Source organism: Myotis daubentonii, chromosome 4 (assembly GCF_963259705.1).
Source record: "Myotis daubentonii chromosome 4, mMyoDau2.1, whole genome shotgun sequence".
Classification (NCBI taxonomy): domain Eukaryota; kingdom Metazoa; phylum Chordata; class Mammalia; order Chiroptera; family Vespertilionidae; genus Myotis; species Myotis daubentonii.
This window is the reverse complement of record NC_081843.1, coordinates 106,876,413-106,894,880: the sequence shown is the minus strand read 5'-3', so window position 1 is coordinate 106,894,880 and position 18,468 is coordinate 106,876,413. Positions and strand designations below refer to the sequence as shown.

General features: G+C 53.1%; 1 protein-coding gene across 1 annotated transcript in view; it reads left to right on the top strand.

Moving 5' to 3' along the window:
- The window catches only part of NIM1K (NIM1 serine/threonine protein kinase), a 31,165-nt gene extending 18,329 nt beyond the window's left edge, over positions 1-12,836 (top strand). Inside the window, exons 2-4 of the mRNA XM_059694825.1 lie at positions 463-1,393; positions 9,166-9,434; positions 11,923-12,836. Coding sequence (XP_059550808.1) covers positions 1,096-1,393; positions 9,166-9,434; positions 11,923-12,672 — 1,317 coding nt within the window. The 5' untranslated portion in view covers positions 463-1,095 and the 3' untranslated portion in view covers positions 12,673-12,836. The remainder of the gene's footprint in view (positions 1-462; positions 1,394-9,165; positions 9,435-11,922) is intronic.
- The last annotated feature ends 5,632 nt before the right edge of the window (positions 12,837-18,468 follow it).

Here is an 18,468-nt window from a genome sequence, read left to right as displayed (position 1 = left end):
CCGATCAGGGCACTGCCCGGGTTGTGGACTCCATCCCCAGTGTGGAGCGTGCAGGAGGCAACCTATCAATGACTCCCTCTCATCACTGATGTTTCTATCTCTCTCTCCCTCTCCCTTCTTCTCTAAAATCAATTTTAAAAATATTTTTAAAAATAAAATAAAATAAAGCAACCCAAAGCAACATGCATATTTTCCTAAACATCCCAAAATAGAAAACCTGTTTTGCTAGAAGTGTTTGCAGGCTGTGAGGGCTTTTCTAAAAGGAGGCCAGAGGAGCAGGTGTACATACCTTTTTCCTCTTGCTAAGTCACATGTAATCGGGCATTTACTGCTGGCCTGCATCAGAGCTGAAATTCGCCTAGTGCTCTCAGGTCAGCGCTTCCAGAGCAGACCCCCTACTCGTCACCCACCCTGTGCAGTTTATTCGCCTCGCTAATACATTTTCTTCCTCTCTGTTCTTAGGGCGAACAGCACCTGCCAAATTTTTGAGACAGCTCACGGCTTAGGGGAAGGCTCATCTAAATAAAGGCCGGCTAAAGTGACATAGCAGGACTTAATCCTCCACTCGCCGGCCGCCCGCCCCGGCCGGAAGGCTGTTGGCAGCTTTCTTCTTTCTGGGGCTCCAGATGATTAGGTCTCGGGCCCTGCGACCTGCCGACCTGCCGGCAAGAGCCTCGTGAAATGAGGGAGGTCAGAGCTGAGCGCCAGCAGCCCGGGCCCCGGGGGCCTCCACAGTGATAGATCCTCTGACCCTCAAAGGAAATAGCAAACCGGACCGTGGTCCCAGGACCAGCGCCTAGCCCAGAGCATCAGGCTGCACTGCGGCCAGGAAGTTCCTGCAGCCGGACAGGGGGTGACAGCGGTGCAAGGACGTGCGCCCCCCGCACAGTGAGAGCTGGAAGTCCAGCACAGGAAGGTGAGGGCCTCCGGGGAAGCTCTGCGGGCTCCGCTGCCTCCTGCAGGCCGGCTCTGATGGGCTGGGGCCCTGGCGGTCCCTAACGCCCCTCGCCCACCCAAGGGGCCTCTTCTGCGCCTCCCAACCTGCCGCTGGCCGCGCCTCCTGGCTGAGATGGAGACGGGAGCCGCTGCGGTGCCATGACGATGACAGCAGTGTGCGTGGATGGAGGCGGCCCGGTGAGCCCGCACTGCGCCCGGTGGGACCGGCGGGACAGCGTGGAGAGTGGCTGCCCCACGGAGTGCAGCAAGGAGGAGGCCGAGGGGCAGGCGCGCCAGCTGACGCCCTTCGAGAAGCTGACCCGGGACATGTCCCAGGACGAGAAGGTGGTGAGAGAGATCACGCTGGGGAAGCGGATCGGCTTCTACCGCATCCGCGGGGAAATCGGCAGCGGGAACTTCTCCCAAGTCAAGCTGGGGATTCACTCCCTGACCAAAGGTAGGACCTGCGCCCCAGCGCCCCGTGGGGGCGGGACCCAGTGCGGGGCGGGGCCAGGAGCCCAGGGCCAGGAAGCCAGTGACACGTTGTCACCTGAGCCCTGCCCTCTGTTATTTCAGTCAATTTTCACGGTAAGGGGGTGAGGACAATGTTTTTGTTTCCGCTTTATAGATAGGGACACTGAGACCCACAGAAGTTACATGTGGCCTCAGCAGTTCAACCTTAGATGATTCTGACCCCAAACACTCTCCCCCTACACCGTGCGAATGAATTCGCTCAAACACTGTGGGGCCACGGCCGGTGTTCCCAGTGGTTACAGCCTCTGCCCACGTGATGGAGGTTCACAGGTTTGATTCTTGGTCAAGGGCATGTACCTGGATTGTGGGTTCACTCCCCGCCGGTCCCCTCTCAAGGATGAGTGCAGGAGGCAACCAGTCGATGTGTCTCTTTCACGATGTTTCTCTCTCTCTCTCTCTCTCTCTCTCTCTCTCTCTCTCTCTCTCTCTCTTTCTCTCTCTCTCTCTCTCTCTCCCTCCCTCCCTTTGGCCCTTCCATTCTCTCTGAAAAAGCAATGGAAAAATACTTGCAGGTGAGGATTAACAAAAAAAAAAGTGTGGCTTGGTTCCAAGGCAACTCACAGTCCAAGCTTTTGTTTATGCCTCCCGTTTGTATCTGTGCGTCAATACCAATGACGCAGAACGGCCCGGAGACCTCCAGTCTCCCCTCCTGACCCGAGGCTGCTACTTGTGTTATATTTGGGGAAAAGGGCTTTGCTCTCAGGACCACCTCTGCTCACTCCCTGCTGGCCCCCTCCGTACTGTCTGCTCTGCACCGTCCTCATTGCTGCTGGGTTCCTTGCTGTCTACCAAAGGCCCACCCCTGCTGGGTACCAGTCACGCTGGGTCCTAGCGCCCAGCACGCTGGCCTGGGGCGGGGGGTGGGGGGGTGGGGTGGGGGGGGCTGCAGAGAGCCAGGCCGTGTGGGCTCTTCCCCGCTTACCTCTTGCTTAGCTGAAGCCTGGACATGACCAAAGGGAGTTACAACACAGAAAAGGAACCCTTGCGATCTGTACAATTTACAACTTCCTAAGCCCATGGGCTTGCTCTGCCCTCTCCCCGAGAGTCCGCCCTGACATGGTCTCTCCTAGGCCCCAGCCTGAGCTGCTCTGCCCTGTTGTCAGAAGGTACACGGCCAAGAATGATGGTTGCGTGTCCCACTGCCACATACTGAATGCTCTCAGCTTTCTTGTCCATCTCCATCCACATGTTTCATTCTATTTCAGCTCAGATTTTAAAGAGAGAGAATACAGGGATGGGCAAAAGTAGGTTTATAGTACGTGAATCACAGAGTTTATTCTTGTATTCTTATTCATACACTAGAGGCTCGGTGCACAAAAATTTGTGCACTTGGGGGGGGCATCCCTCAACCCGGCCTGTGCCCTCTCACAGTCTGGGACTCCTCGGGGGATGACCACCTGCTGGCTTAGGCCCGCTCCCTGGGGGGATTGGAGAGGCTCCCACCACCACTGCTGTACTGGCAGCCGTCAGCCTGGCTTGTGGCTGAACAGAGCTCCCCCTATGGGAGTGCACTGACCACCAGGGGGCAGCTCCTGCATTGAGCATCTGCCCCGTGGTGGTCAGTGTGTGTCATAGTGACCAGTCATTCCTAGTCGTTCTGCTGTTAGGGTCAATTTGCATATAACCCTTTTATTATATAGGAGTGCCTGGCCAGCCTGGGTGACGGGCTGATGGCTGTTTGCAGGCTGGCCACAGCCCCTTCAGGGTGGGGGTCCCCACTGGGGTGCCTGGCCATCCTGGGTGAGGGGCTGAGGGCCGTTTTCAGGCTGGCCACAGCCCCTTCAGTGTAGGGGTCCCCACTGGGGTGCCTGGCCAGCCTGGGTGAGGGGCTGAGGGCCATTTTCGGGCTGGCTAAGCCCCCCAGCGGGGACCCTCACCCCATGAGGGTGTGGCCATCCTGGGTGAGGGGCTGATGGCTGTTTGCAGGCTGGCCATGGCCCCCAGCCACCCAAGCTCCCAGTGGAGGCTGGCTGGAAGCAGGTATCTGGGATTTATTTAGCTTCTATAATTGAAACTTTGTTGCCATGAGCGGAGGCCATAGCCGGCTCAGGGCAGGGAGGAAGCTTGGCTTCCTCCATCACCGGGGCAACCAAGCCTCCTGCTTGCTCCAGCTCTGTGGCTGCCGGCCGCCATCTTGGCTGGGTTAATTTGCATACAGTCACTCTGATTGGCTGGTGGGCGTGGCTTAGGTGTAGCAAAGGTACGGTCAATTAGCATCTTTGTCTTTTATTAGTGTAGATTATTTATTACTATTGTTAACCTGCTTTTGCCCGCCCCTGTCTGATTGCTCACTAACCAGTCGATGATGGGCCAACTTGGGGTCAAGGGCATCCCATGTCAAGTTAGCAGCAGCCTTAAGGTCCCGCGGCCCCATGACTCGCTCAACAGAGCCCAAGGTCCAGACAGGTGTGTCTGTGAAGGTGAGCAGAGTGACAGGGCATGTCCACCATAGAGACAGGAGCCACAAGACGGCATCTGATTCTGTAGACAGGCTCCAGCGTGGGCTGGACCGGAGAAAGAGAAGCAACAACTGGTATTTATACATGACTTCCTTCTTGGACTCCTCAGGTGTCTGAATTAAGTTCATTCTTGTCCCTGAGTTGCGGAGAGCATGGCATTTTCCTGTGGTGCAGTTGGGCACTTGGGTGGCCTCACTGGCATGAGATCCTCACTGCTAACCAGCCCTCTTGTCTAAGGTGCAAGTCACCCTCTGGTTACGGGATCCATGTGCCAAAGGGGAGGAAGGTCAAAAGCACAGGCAGTGCGGAAATCAGATCAACAGCAATTTCAAACAAGCCAGAGAATGTACCGGCAGCTAACTGAGCACATTAGGCCGATGCAACAGAAGAAAGGAATCCCAGCCTCACCTCCCAACTCTTACGCCCTAGTCCTGGCACCACGCCCCATCTCTCTCCTGGGCTTCTACCCATCAGCGAGCCCCCGTCCCCCGAGCGAGCGGAGGAAAGAGTAGGAAAATGAGAATGAGTGGAACTGAAAGAGGGGCAGGAAGGGAAACCTGGGTGCAGAGGCCTGCAAGGCGATGAGCACAGGTGGCTGTTCAGGCGCTGGGAAACAGAATCTCAGGCAGGAGGATGAAAAGAGGACAAAGAGAGTCAGGGCGAAAAGACCGTGGCTGTCAATGGAGAGGGGACATTTGGCTACTCTGAGTGGACGGGAATGAAAAGAAAGGGGGAACGTTCCTCTAAAAACTGTACGTCTAGCCCTAGCTGGTTTGGCTCAGTGGATAGAGCGTCTGCCTGGGGACTGAAGGGTCCCGGGTTTGATTCCGGCCAAGGGCACATGCCTGGGTTGCAGGCTCGATCCCCGGTGGGGGGCGTGCAGGAGGCAGCCAATCAATGATTCTCTCTCATCATTGATGTTTCTATCTCCCTCTCCCTTCCTGTATAAAATCAATAAAATATAAAAATAAATAAATAAAAGCTGTACGTCTAAAAGAGGAAGGTGACTCATTGGCGAGTGTTTTGGGAAGCCTTGCTGGGAATTTCAATGCCTGTCCCACAGCCAGGCCACGCCAGAGTAGGCAACATGGGGTGCCATTCCTATCAGTATGGTCCCCATACAAAGCCCACTTGGCTGGATCGTGGCGGGTGTCCTAAGAAGCGTGGACACGGGCTCGATGAGATAAATAAGGGCGACTTTCCTGGGATAGCCGAGGGCTCCCGTGGGGCAGCTCCTAGGACAGTGGTTTTTAAACCGGTGCCAGCTGCTCTAATCTCTAGAAAAAGGCTCCAATCCAGGTCCCTGCTGGCCGGGGTTTGTTTTTGTGGCGAACAGTTCAGGTTCCCCTGGGCCTTGCAAGCTGATAGGGTGGGTGAAGCCATCATGATTAGAATCAGGCTGATTAGAAATTTCTCAAAAGAGATGATGCACTTGGCTTCTGAATATTTTATGTCCCATCTGTTGCCACAGAGAACAGTGAAGGGGGCGGCGGTGTCTGTCCCTTTCTCTGTGTGCCCTTCCTGACCTCTTCTCCCCTGGTCTTCCTCTCGCTACTCTAGTCTCAAGTTTCCTGAACGCTTTCTTCTCCTCTCTCTCAATTTATTTATTTATCAGTTCACTTATTCCTCTTTTCAAAAATATAATAAACTCTCTCGTACCCACACTTCGCACTGGGCCTTTAACAGAGATGAATGAGGTACATTCTAGCCTGATAGAGAGACCCACACTATGTAATGGAGACAGACAGGAAACAATCAGCAAGTGATGTCACCCGGTAAGGTACAAAGGGTGTGCTCAGCTGTCCCCGAGGGTGTCAGGAAAGGGTCAGTTGACCAGGAAAGGCTGGGATTGGGTGTTGAGGTTTGAGGAGAAATTATCCAAGTCACAGGGATAAGGGGATTCCAGGCAGAGAGAGGAGTGAGCCGGTCTGGCGAGTATTTGTAGGTTTGAAAGCAGCTCGGTGAGGCTGGGGCCTGCAATGCACCACCAATGTGGGCGATGCACTGGGCGATGCAGGCCGGGCTAGATCACGGAGAGCCTTCGTGCGTATCTGGATTTTGCCATTTTTGTATCAGGGAGCCATTGAAGAGCTTAAAGCAAGCAGTTAATACAAGGGATAAATAGAATTTGATTTCAGTAAGGAAGGTGAACTTGAAGTTGGGGTGTGACAAGACTCAGGGAAGTCAGAATAAAATGTTACTCTAATGGTCCAGATGAATGATGATGTCCATCCCAACTCAGGAAGTGGCAATGAGGTCGGAGCAAAGGGGATGCATTTGAGGAAAGTTTTAGAATATTGGAGAACCTTGTTGTTGACTGGAGGGGGGAGGAGAGGGGAGACAAGGGGCAGGAGGAATTGGGGAGGACTCCCCGGTCCCTGGCTTTGATAGTTAGCAGTCAATAGCGAACACAGGAGAACAAATGGGTTTGACAGTAAAGATTTGGAGGCACTGACTTGGAGGCACGTGGAATTCATGAAGCAATCAGTCCAGGAGCCATCTTGGAGCGCAAGGGAACGTCTGGATGAAAAATCAAGATTTGGAGCTTAACAAATCCATGGTATGCTAAAAGTCTTGGGTGTCCTGGTCACAAGCTCCTTGGTGCCAGATCTTGTATCATATTGATCCTTGGAGTTCCCCCACATGCGTTATAAGTAACTAGAGGCCCAGTGCATGAAATTCGTGCACTCGGCGGGGGTGGGGCGTGTCTCTCAGCCCTGCCTGCACCCTCTCGCAGTCTGGGAGCCCTCAAGGGATGTCCAACTGATGGCTTAGGCCTGCTCCCCACAGGCCTAAGCACTGCTATGGAGGCATGAGAGGCTCCCTCCACCACTGCTGCGCTCGCTAGCCATGAGCCCTGCTTCTGGCTGAATGGCACTCCCCCTGTGGTAGTGCACTGACCACCAGGGGGCAGCTCCTGCATTGAGCATCTGCCCTCTGGTAGTCAGTGCACATCATAGCAACTGGTCATTCCACCATTCAGTCTATTTGCATATTAGCCTTTTATTATATAGGATAAGCATTCAACAAATGTTTGCTGAATTGTTGGAGTCAAGTTGTGGATGGGAGGTGAGGCTAATGGACAGGAGGTGAGGGTGGGGACAGGGATGATGAATGGTGGACAGGAGGGGAGGATGGTGGACAGGAGGTGAGGATGGTGGACAGGAGGTGAGGATGGTGGACAGGAGGGGAGGATGGTGAAAAGGTGGTGAGGATGGTGGACAGGAGGGGAGGATGGTGGGCAGGAGGTGAGGATGGTGGACAGGAGGGGAGGATGGTGAAAAGGTGGTGAGGATGGTGGACAGGAGGGGAGGATGGTGGACAGGAGGGGAGAATGGTGGACAGGAGGGGAGGATGGTGGGCAGGAGGGGAGGGTGGTGGACAGGAGGGGAGAATGGTGGACAGGAGGGGAGGATGGTGGGCAGGAGGGGAGGGTGGTGGACAGGAGGTGAGGATGGTGGACAGGAGGGGAGGATGGTGGACAGGAGGGGAGGATGGTGGACAAGAGGGGAGGATGGTGAAAAGGTGGTGAGGATGGTGGACAGGAGGGGAGGATGGTGGACAGGAGGGGAGGATGGTGGACAGGAGGGGAGGATGGTGAAAAGGTGGTGAGGATGGTGGACAGAGGGGAGGATGGTGGACAGGAGGGGAGGATGGTGTATAGGAGGGGAGGATGGTGGACAGGAGGGGAGGATGGTGGACAAGAGGGGAGGATGGTGTATAGGAGGGGAGGATGGTGGACAGGAGGGGAGGATGGTGGACAGGAGGGGAGGATGGTGGACAGGAGGGGAGGATGGTGAAAAGGTGGTGAGGATGGTGGACAGGAGGGGAGGATGGTGGGCAGGAGGTGAGGATGGTGGACAGGAGGGGTGGATGGTGGACAAGAGGGGAGGATGGTGTATAGGAGGGGAGGATGGTGGACAGGAGGGGAGGATGGTGGGCAGGAGGTGAGGATGGTGGACAGGAGGTGAGAATGGTGGACAGGAGGGGAGGATGGTGGACAAGAGGGGAGGATGGTGTATAGGAGGGGAGGATGGTGGACAGGAGGGGAGGATGGTGGGCAGGAGGTGAGGATGGTGGACAGGAGGTGAGAATGGTGGACAGGAGGGGAGGATGGTGGACAAGAGGGGAGGATGGTGTATAGGAGGGGAGGATGGTGGACAGGAGGGGAGGATGGTGGGCAGGAGGTGAGGATGGTGGACAGGAGGTGAGAATGGTGGACAGGAGGGGAGGATGGTGGACAAGAGGGGAGGATGGTGTATAGGAGGGGAGGATGGTGGACAGGAAGGGAGGATGGTGGGCAGGAGGTGAGGATGGTGGACAGGAGGTGAGAATGGTGGACAGGAGGGGAGGATGGTGGACAGGAGGGGAGGATGGTGTATAGGAGGGGAGGATGGTGGACAGGAGGGGAGGATGGTGGACAGGAGGGGAGGATGGTGAAAAGGTGGTGAGGATGGTGGACAGGAGGGGAGGATGGTGGACAGGAGGGGAGGATGGTGGACAAGAGGGGAGGATGGTGTATAGGAGGGGAGGATGGTGGACAGGAGGTGAGAATGGTGGACAGGAGGGGAGGATGGTGGACAAGAGGGGAGGATGGTGTATAGGAGGGGAGGATGGTGGACAGGAGGGGAGGATGGTGGACAGGAGGTGAGGATGGTGAAAAGGTGGTGAGGATGGTGAAAAGGAGGTGAGGATGGTGAAAAGGTGGTGAGGATGGTAGGCAGGAGGGGCGGATGGTGGACAGGGGTGATGGATGGTGAGGCTGAGGAGGTGAGTGGGTCTGATTAAGGGGGGCTTTCTGTCATCCAGAAAACTGGGTAAAGATCATCAACGACAACCTCCTTGGGAGGCAGGAGTTGGCATCAGGCCCTGTGCAGGGAAGATCAGGGATGAGCTCTGCGAGCTTGGGGACAGCCATTTAACCTCTGTCTCATAAAATAAAGGGGCTGATTTAGGTCCCTTCGGGTTCTATATTTCTTTTTCTTTTTTAATATATCTTTATTGATTTCAGAGAGGAAGGGAGAGGGAGAGAGAGAAACATCAACGATGAGAGAGAACCATTCATTGGCTGCCTCCTGCAGGATCCGGGATCAAGCCCACAATGCCGCCAGGCAGGAACCGAACCGTGACCTCCTGGTTCATAGGTCGACGCTCAACCACTGAGCCGCCGCAGCCGAGCCAGTTCTAAATTTCTACGAGCCTGCGAACACTGGCACATTCTTTTCTTTTTTTCCAGAAAAGGTGGCCATTAAAATCCTGGACAAGACCAAGTTAGACCAGAAAACCCAGCGGCTGCTCTCCCGTGAAATCTCCAGCATGGAGAAACTGCACCACCCCAACATCATCCGCCTTTACGAAGTCGTGGAGACCCTGTCCAAGCTCCACTTGGTGATGGAGTACGCGGGGGGCGGGGAGCTCTTCGGGAAAATTAGCACCGAAGGGAAGCTCTCGGAACCAGAAAGCAATTTCATCTTCTCCCAGATTGTGTCTGCTGTGAAGCACATGGTGAGTGGGCGAGGAGAGTCTGCTCTCATTCTGCCCACAGTGGGAGCGTGCGGCTTCCGTTTACCATCATGCAGCAGCCCTGAGGGTGTCCGTCTCACAGGGCAGACAGTAGCCCCTTCTCTGCTGGTCAGAAGCCTGGCTGTGCTCATTCTCCTTGCCTCTGAAGCATCACCCAGGAATCTCCAGTGACAGTGCGGCCTCCTGGCTTCTGGAAGTTAGCACGAGTCACTCTGAGCAGCTCGATGACACTCACCCACTCTGGTCACACCTATCTCTCCAAGCCCATCTTCCTCTAGCCAGAGCTCCTCGCTCTTTCTTGGCCTTGCCTTCCTAACTCTGTGTTGAGGATGCCTTCTCCTCTATCAACACGTCTCACATTCCAACTCCCATCCACCCTTCACGACCCAGCTCAGGCCTGTCTCTCTGAAACTCCCTTCAATCTCACAGCAGCTCCCACCCATCTTTCTCGACTTCCGTGAACTCCTCTACCTCTCGTTGCCTCTGTGCTCAGACTTTGGTGTCCTATTTTAGTCCCTGATTCTTTTTGTAGCTAAACCTGGACTCCTAAAGTACATTCCCTAGATCTTTTAAAAAAATATATATATATATTTTTTATTGATTTCAGAGAGGAAGGGAGAGAGACAAAAACATCAACAATGAGAGAGAATCACTGACTGGCTATCTCTTGCACGCCCCCTACTGGGGATCAAGCCCAAAACCTGGGGATGTGCCTGCCCCCTGGTTCATACTAGTGCAGTGGTTCTCAACCTTCCTAATGCCGCGACCCTTTAATATAGTTCCTCATGTTGTGGTGACCCACAACCATAAAATTATTTTTGTTGCTACTTCATAACTGTAATTTTGCTACTGTTATGAATCATAATGTAAATATCTGATATGCAGGATGTATTTTCATTGTTACAAATTGAACATAATTAAAGCATAGTGATTAATCACAAAAAAATAAGTAATTATATATTCAATATGTGTTTTCCGATGGTCTTAGACGACCCCTGTGAAAGGGTCGTTCGTCCCCCAAAGGGGTCGCGACCCACAGGTTGAGAACCGCTGTACTAGTAGATCAACGCTCAACTCCTGAGCTACGCCTAGATCTTTGAAGAGCTGCGCTTCGGTGCCCTTTGTAGCGCTGGCTGAATTGCTGGGCGCAGGAGGAACTGACTGCAGACCCGACCACCACTCTCACAAATATCAGCGCAGATGTTCGGCTGCCCCCTTTACCCAGGTCTCAGTCCAGTGGGCAGACAAGAGACACTTGTCTGGGGTCTTAGTTGAGAGGCTGTTTCTAGGTCACTCCTTTGCCTGGCTGTTGTGGGGTCAGTGACCTCCTGGCCAAATGATCAGCAGGGAACTAGTGACCTGGGGGACCCAAGAGAGCAGACAGGAGGAACCAGGGAGGAAGGAGTGAGCCGGGAGAAGAGCCTGGCCCCAGTGGCGGCGGGCGCTTTAGCCCGTCATTAAGTGGCCTGTGCTGTGGTGCACCTTCCCGGGCCAAGGAACAAGCCAGACACATCACACGGCAGAGCCGTTGGGAAAGGATTCTCCCACGTCCTCCTTGGAGAGGAGACCGGAAGACCCAGGAGTAGAGGGTGCAGACCGAGTCCTCTGGAGCTCGGAGCCCTGACGTTCCTCCCGGCGCCCTGGTCTCCAGAGGATGAATCGCAGACAGGGTTCCAAATTCCATGGAGGGTATTTACTCTGCGCCAGCACCCTGCCGAGCGGGACAGACACAGCGGATTTACAGTTCTCCCAGCGCCCCATGAGGTGCCCATCCCTATCCCATTTTACAAGGTAGCGAACTGACAGCTGGTATCGTTGAACCTACAGCCAAGCTGTCAGGCTCCAAAGCCTGGATGCTTAGCCCAGGAGGCCCATCGGCAAGAGGGACAGTAAAGCACATCCCAGGAGTCGTTGGGACTGAGCAGGTGAAGGTTGTCCGGACTCAGAACGCCAGGGTGGGGGTAGGGTCCGGGCTCAACCCACACACTCCTGCTGCTGGCACCTCCTCCCTTCTCCTGACTTCTGTGCGATGGAGGAGCCGCCTGGCGGAGTGTGGGGGGAAAGCTGGGAGGGCTCCAGGCCTCCTTGGGGTTGACCCTAGTCAAGAGATTGCTCAGCCAGAAAAACCCATCTATGACCTCAAAACAAAGGACTATTGTCTCATTATGTTCTGGAATAGTAGTTCAGTAGGATCTGGGTCTTATTTCTGGCTCTGATTCCCGAGTTCACACGTGGGGGACAGACTCCAACCTCAGCCCGCAGGAAAATGAAGCCTTTCATCCCTAGGGGGCCTGTGGGTGTTGTTTGGCTAAAGGTCATGGCAGGGCAGCTCTCCAGGTTTGCTGACGTGGTTAATCTCCACTGAATTTCCGGTGTTACGCCATCTCACTGTGTCAGAGCTGCTGATGCATGTTTCCTGCTGGTATTTCACTCTGGAAATGACCGTTTTCCCCTCTGTCTCCTCCCACAGCACGAAAACCAAATTATCCACAGAGACCTGAAAGCAGAAAACGTGTTCTACACCAGCACCACCTGCGTGAAGGTGGGCGATTTCGGGTTCAGCACAGTGAGTAGAAAAGGGGAGATGCTGAACACGTTCTGTGGGTCCCCTCCCTACGCTGCGCCTGAACTCTTCCGAGACGAGCACTACGTGGGCGTGTATGTGGACATCTGGGCCTTGGGGGTGCTTCTCTACTTCATGGTGACTGGCACCATGCCATTTCGGGCAGAGACCGTGGCCAAGCTGAAGAAGAGCATCCTCGAGGGCGCGTACAACGTGCCTCCCCACATGTCGGAGCCCTGCCTCCGCCTCATCCGGGGAGTCCTCCAGCCCATACCCTCTGAGCGGTACGGGATCGACTCCATCATGAACCATGATTGGATGCAAGGGGTGCCATACCCCACCCCTCTGGAACCTTTCCAGCTTGACCCCAGACATTTGTCAGAAACCAGCACCCTCAAAGAGGAAGAAAATGAGGTCAAAAGCACCTTAGAACATTTGGGTATCACAGAAGAGCATATTCGGAACAACCAAGGGCGAGATGCCCGCAGCTCCATCACGGGGGTCTATCGCATCATTCTGCATCGGGTCCAAAGGAAGAAGGCTTTGGAGAGTGTCCCAGTAATGATACTACCAGACCCTAAAGAACGGGACCTAAAGAAAGGGCCCCGTGTCTACAGAGGCATAAGACACACATCCAAATTGTGCTCAATTTTATAAATTGCGTCAGACTGGTGGTAATTAACCAAGGTCATTGTTGCTGTTTTTAAACTTTTTCACGGTCAACTTGGTGGGGACATTTTTATAATTTCTAAATAAATTTAAATTTAAGGTATACATTCTTTCCCCCAAAAGAAGTGTATTAGCTCAAATTCTGGCTTGATTTACAATCTCCTCTTGTTCCAGAATGCCAGCTGTGTCTACAATGGAAGAGCTGCTGTGCAGGAGACACCCCTATGGAGCAAGACTTGCTTCAGTGGGGCTTAGCTCACTGAGTCTGCCTCTTGAGTGTGTTGCTTGTGGGTGTGTAGAGTTGTAATCTGGTATGGTCTAAAGCTGTCCACCGGGTGTACTGGTTCTAGGGCCTCCAGGGAAGTACAAAGTCAGCCACTGCCTGGGGCCACCTGGCAGGAGCTACAGAGGGATCTTCAGATGGCTATTTGTTATTTGTATTGGGGTTGGAGGTGCCCAGGCAAGGCCCAGCTATGAAGCAAGGCAGGCTGGTGCTAGTGCCTAGTGCTGGGACTTGGGCCTTTTATTGATAGGTGTGGGGCATGCTGTTCCAGCTGCAGCTTGTTTAAGAGATTTTAGCAAAGTCTGAAGCCTGAGTCAGGACTGGCCATTCATATGGAAAAGCTGCACAAACAGCTTGGGTGGGACTGCAAATTGGATGGGGTGGGGTCTCGGAATCCTCAGGGCCAAGGCTCTAGGCTGATGGAGACTCAGATAAGGTGCCTGCCAGTCAGCCCTGTGACAGGGGAGGTCCCAGCAATGGGGGAACAATGACCCCTGCAAACACCCATCTGGGAGAAAGTTGCCCCGATGCCAGACAATCCAGTTCCTCCTCATATGTGTCTGGGTCCCCCAAAGCCTCCCTGGTGCTGGGAGTCTGAGTAAGTTTGTGAGCTGGCCCTTTAAGTGGGTCTCCAGCAGTCTCCCTATCTCTCAGCCACAGCCCTCCTGCTTTTTACAGCCCGTAGTTTTGGGCCTTCTCTTCCCAACTCTGGAATCCTGGGCCGGGGGGGTTGGTGTGGGGCTGGGACCCCTTGCTCCTCACGGGCGGCCTCCACAGGGACAGGGAAGATCTCCCTCCCGATTAAAATAATGGCAAACGTGGGTGTTGGACCAGCGCGTTCCACGCCTCCTCCCCTCCTGTGCTTTCTTCTTTAGTTCTCTAGTTGTAGGACTTCCATTCAGCCAGCTTTCAGGCGGTTCTGAATGATGGTGGTTCTGTATTTCAGTAGTAATTCTGATGTGGTTGTGGGAGGCACCGAGCACAGGTGTTTGCCTACACCAACATCTTGGTTCTCTACCTGCCACTTTCAGATGCTAGATCCACCTTGATACAGGGCAGGCATGATGTTCTGCAGAATGTCAAGGTCCTTTCAGACTCTATTGACACAGAGCAGGAGACTGGTCACCACCTGGGGGGCAACAGAGTAAATGATAATCGATGTTCATCCCAGAGAAACGTGAACTGTTTTTGATCCTCTGTTCCCTGGTATCGTTCCAGCGTAGACTTTTATCCAACAGTCCTCAAAAATTTTGGGTGTATATGTTGCAGACACGTGTGGCAGCAGAGAGACTTGGCCTCTCCCACTGCACGGGACCTGTCAATCAACTTACCCCTGGGGCCATGATTCTCTCACTGGTGACAGGCTACCCCAGGCTCTGCTCACCGACTTGCCTCCTTTCTTTCTCTGTTTGGTTTTGCAAGTCAAGTAACTAACATTCCAGCCAGCTGTCACTCAGAACTCTATGATCTGTTAGCCATTGTCACAAGCCCCCGCAGGGCAAGACACCCTGATTTCCACTCCAGCCTTACGTCCATTCAATTATGTCCACCTTGCCTGACATGTATATACTACACTACATGGCCTCTGCCATGCTGGAATCCCACTGTCCCGTCAGCAAAAGCGTGCCCGGTTCCATGCAGCATTTCCCCATCAATCCCTGACGTTCGAACTGGTGCTGAGCACTCTCATTGCCTCAGTGAAGGGAACGTGCTCCTGGGAAACAGGTGGTTCTCCAGTCTCATGTAATGAGTCCATTCTGACATTCACACCTCCTGGAACTTCCTGTCCCTGCCCTGAACACTACGCCACGGCAGCTCTACTCTGTGCGCCTCATTCACTGTGAGCCAAGCTCATGGCCAACCTCGACAGCCGTCCCCGCAGAACATAAGGACCAGCTCAGGCGCCCTTCACTCCAAGTCATGGTTAAATGCTCCCATGATTATAATCTGCCCTTTATCCTGCCTCATATTTGTCCTCCACCCCCACCCCTGGCCCAATGCCCTCAGGATCCTCCCCCACTCCCCCCACGTTCCCCTTTGGCTCCTGACAGTGCGCCTCCGCCAGGTTCCGCAGCTCCTTCAGTGTCTAAGCTACCTCCTCCGGGACAGGGTTGTAGTTCTCTGCGGGGGATGCGTGGGGACCGGCCCAGCTCTCCGTTTGGAGAACAAAGGTATTGGGAGAGCATCTCGAGGAGGTCAAGCAGCAACTTGCAGGCAGGCATCTGCCTCCCTAGACCTCGGCGGGGTCTTCAGACAAGGAAGACCCGCGTGTGGGGAACCGGTTTTCAACATTTTCAGGCTCATCCTCCCTTTTGTTACTTAGACCCTAGTCTCCCACTCTCTTCCTATCAAGGCCCTGACTCTGATAAAGAGGGTGGTCAAGTCCCTCCTGTGCAGCTCAGCCACCCTCCCTACTAGGCCCTGGGCCTCACAGGTGCTTTTCCTCTGCGGCAATCCAAGGCCCTCAGGCTTTCACAGTAGACTTGAGGGTTGGCTGACTTAAAAGCATCTTATTTAGTTTTTTCCCCAGGCTTCCAAAGCAGTTAATGAAAGCCGGCCAAACCCGGCCTTTATCATCGCCCTGTACTGGTCAAGCGCCACAGGTGCTACGTGATCCGGCTCTGGCCCACCTGCACCTGTAGTGACAGTAACCTGCTGCCCCTGCCTGCAGGGCGACTGCACCCTGCCCACCAGCGGTGCCTTCGGTTCCCGATGCCGTGATGTCTTGGTGGCGAGAAACAACACAAATGTATCACCTGACAGTTCTGTGGGATGGAAGCCCAGCATGAGCCTCACTGCGCTGAAATGTGTGAGGTCTGGGCTTCCTGGAGGCTCCCGGGAGAACCCATTTCCTGGCTTTTTCCTGCTTCGAGAAGCATCCCACATTCCCTGTCTGGTGGTTTCCTTCCTCCATCCTCAAAGCCAGCAACGTGCGTCTCCCTGACTGCCCATCCTCCCATGGCCACCAGGCTACAGCCCAGAAGGGTCCTGCTTTTAAGGCCCCATGTGATTAGGTTTGGGTTATCCGGACCATTAGGGAAATCTCCCATCTCCCAGTCCTTAACCTTAATATCTGCTTTCACCATGCAGGGTAACATTCTCAGGGGCCAGAGATGGTCATCTTTGGGGGTGGGGCCATCACTCTGCCAACTACACACCGAATGGGATGTTTGCATGGTTGATGAGTGAACCAGCTCCAGCCTCCCATCCCGAGGGTCCATTTTATGACTGTCCCGGGTATCAATGGTCGTAGCCTGAATTCTCCAAAACAGCAGAGCCTGAGACAGAAGCTGGCAGGCAAGTCATTTATTTGGGAAATGACCCAGGGTGCGGGACACACAGTACAACGAAGAGAAGGAAAGCTCAGAACTGTCTGCCCAGGGGACGGAAGGAAAAAGCATTTACCCACCAGTGAGTGTCCGCCATTGGTCACCAGCAAGTGACCCCAGGGGAACTTGACCACTCTGCCCTTCCGGGAGGTGAAATTTTGTGTACCAAGTGAGTTCTGTGGGGATCCCACATCACAGTGGGGCCAAAGAGGCGAGTATGTAGCAGGAATCCAAAGGGGGGTGCTCTCATATTCTTTGAGACCCTGGTGAAGACCGCAGGGCAGAGGTCTGAGTGGGGCCCAAGGTTTCAGATGCATAGATCAAAGGCTGGAAGGCTGGAGTACCTTGGCATGTTTGAGGAATGGAGGAAAGGCAGGATGAGTGTGGGACTGAGTGTGGTGCTGGCAGGGACCAGATCCCGTGGGAGTTTGCAAGTCTGAGTAAGGAACCTGATGCCCTCCGGGGTGAAAAGTGCTCACTACCGAGTAAGGTAGCCCAGGCAGCTCTCAGGATGGAAGCAACTTGAGCTGGACCCTGAAGACCAACAAGACTTTGCTAAGGTGGGTTGGGAGCTTTCGCAAAATTCAATAACTCTTACTATTATTGCCTCCACAAAGACGGAATAGGACAAATAAGATTTCCTTGTTTTTTTTACTTGTAAACATTTAAATACAAATGCATTTTTTAAAAAAAATTATAACCTAGAGCCCTGATGATCTAGAAACTTCCTGAGGATTGGTATTCATAATCTCCAGCATCAAATTACTATCTTTACAATTTGGGGGGGGGGGGGGGATGGATCACAGGTCAACTATTTTCTTCCATCACCAATTAGAGGGAATAAAGTGAGGAGCCTATGTTCAATTAAGAGCAGTTGCTATAAATTTTAAAGGAAGTGTTCATGTTTGTGTCAAGATTACATAGCTCCAATTTACTTAAGGATCATGTTACGCCTGGCCGGTGTGGCTCAGTGGTTGAGAATCAACCTACGAACCAGGAGGTCATGGTCCAATTCCTTGGTCAGGGCACTTGCCCATGTTGTGGGCTTGATCCCCAGGGGTGCAGGAGGCAACTGATCAATGATTCTTTTATCATTGGTGTTTCTCTCTCTCTCCCTTCCTCTCTGAAATCAATAAAAATATATTTTTTAAAAAGATCATGCTACATTCCTTGTTCTGTTGATTTCCACTTCATTATTTCTTAGGCCATTTCAAATAGCAGGACAAGAGAAAGTATTTCAACTAAGTTACAAGAGGACCAAAGTGGTTGCTTGCATCTATTTGAGTTTCTCCTAGTGTTTAAAATCTCAGAATTATCAGTGTTCATAATAAACAAAAACCCAGAGGTGAGGGGGAAAGTACACAAATTCATTTGAGAAGGGTAAGGACTCTTAAAACCATATTCCCTAGGGTTCTAGAATTTGCAAAAGTGACCTTAGAGAACAGAACACTGGCCTTTTTCTGAATGACCCAGAGGGACAGGAAATAAATGAAATTATTACTAAGTATTGAATATAGACATGACATGACAAAATGAGCTAATCAGTACCATAAAATTAGGTGTACTCCCTAATTCATACAATCCAAGAGTTGATAGGACTCATTACCTAGTCCAATTACTGCCAATGCAGAAGTTCTCTGTAAAACCCCCGGGAGCACCAGGGACATATACACGTGACTCTTGGGCTGGAAGCTGTCGCTGAGCTATAGAATTTGCTTTGAATCCTTAATTGCTAACCCTTAATCTTAAATTGTTTCAAGGAACACAAAGTAACTCTCTATATAAAAATTTATAGCAAGCCCAGTCGGTGTGGGTGAGTGGTTGGGCACTGACCCATGAACCAGGAGGTCACGGTTCGATTTCGATCATGGGTTGCAGGCTCAATCCCCAATAGGAGGCATGCAGGAGGCAGCCCATCAAAGATTCTCTCATCACTGATGTTTCTCTCTCTGAAATCAATAAAAACCTATTTTAAAAAAAATTTATAGCCCTCGCTGGTTTGGTACAGTGGATAGAGCATCGGCCTGCGGACTGAAGGGTCCTGGATTCCATTCCAGTCAAGGGCACATGCCCGGGTTGTGGGCTCGATCCCCAGTGTGGGGCATGCAGGAGGCAGCCAATCAATGATTCTCTCTAATCATTGATGTTTCTATCTCTCTTTCCCTCTCCCTT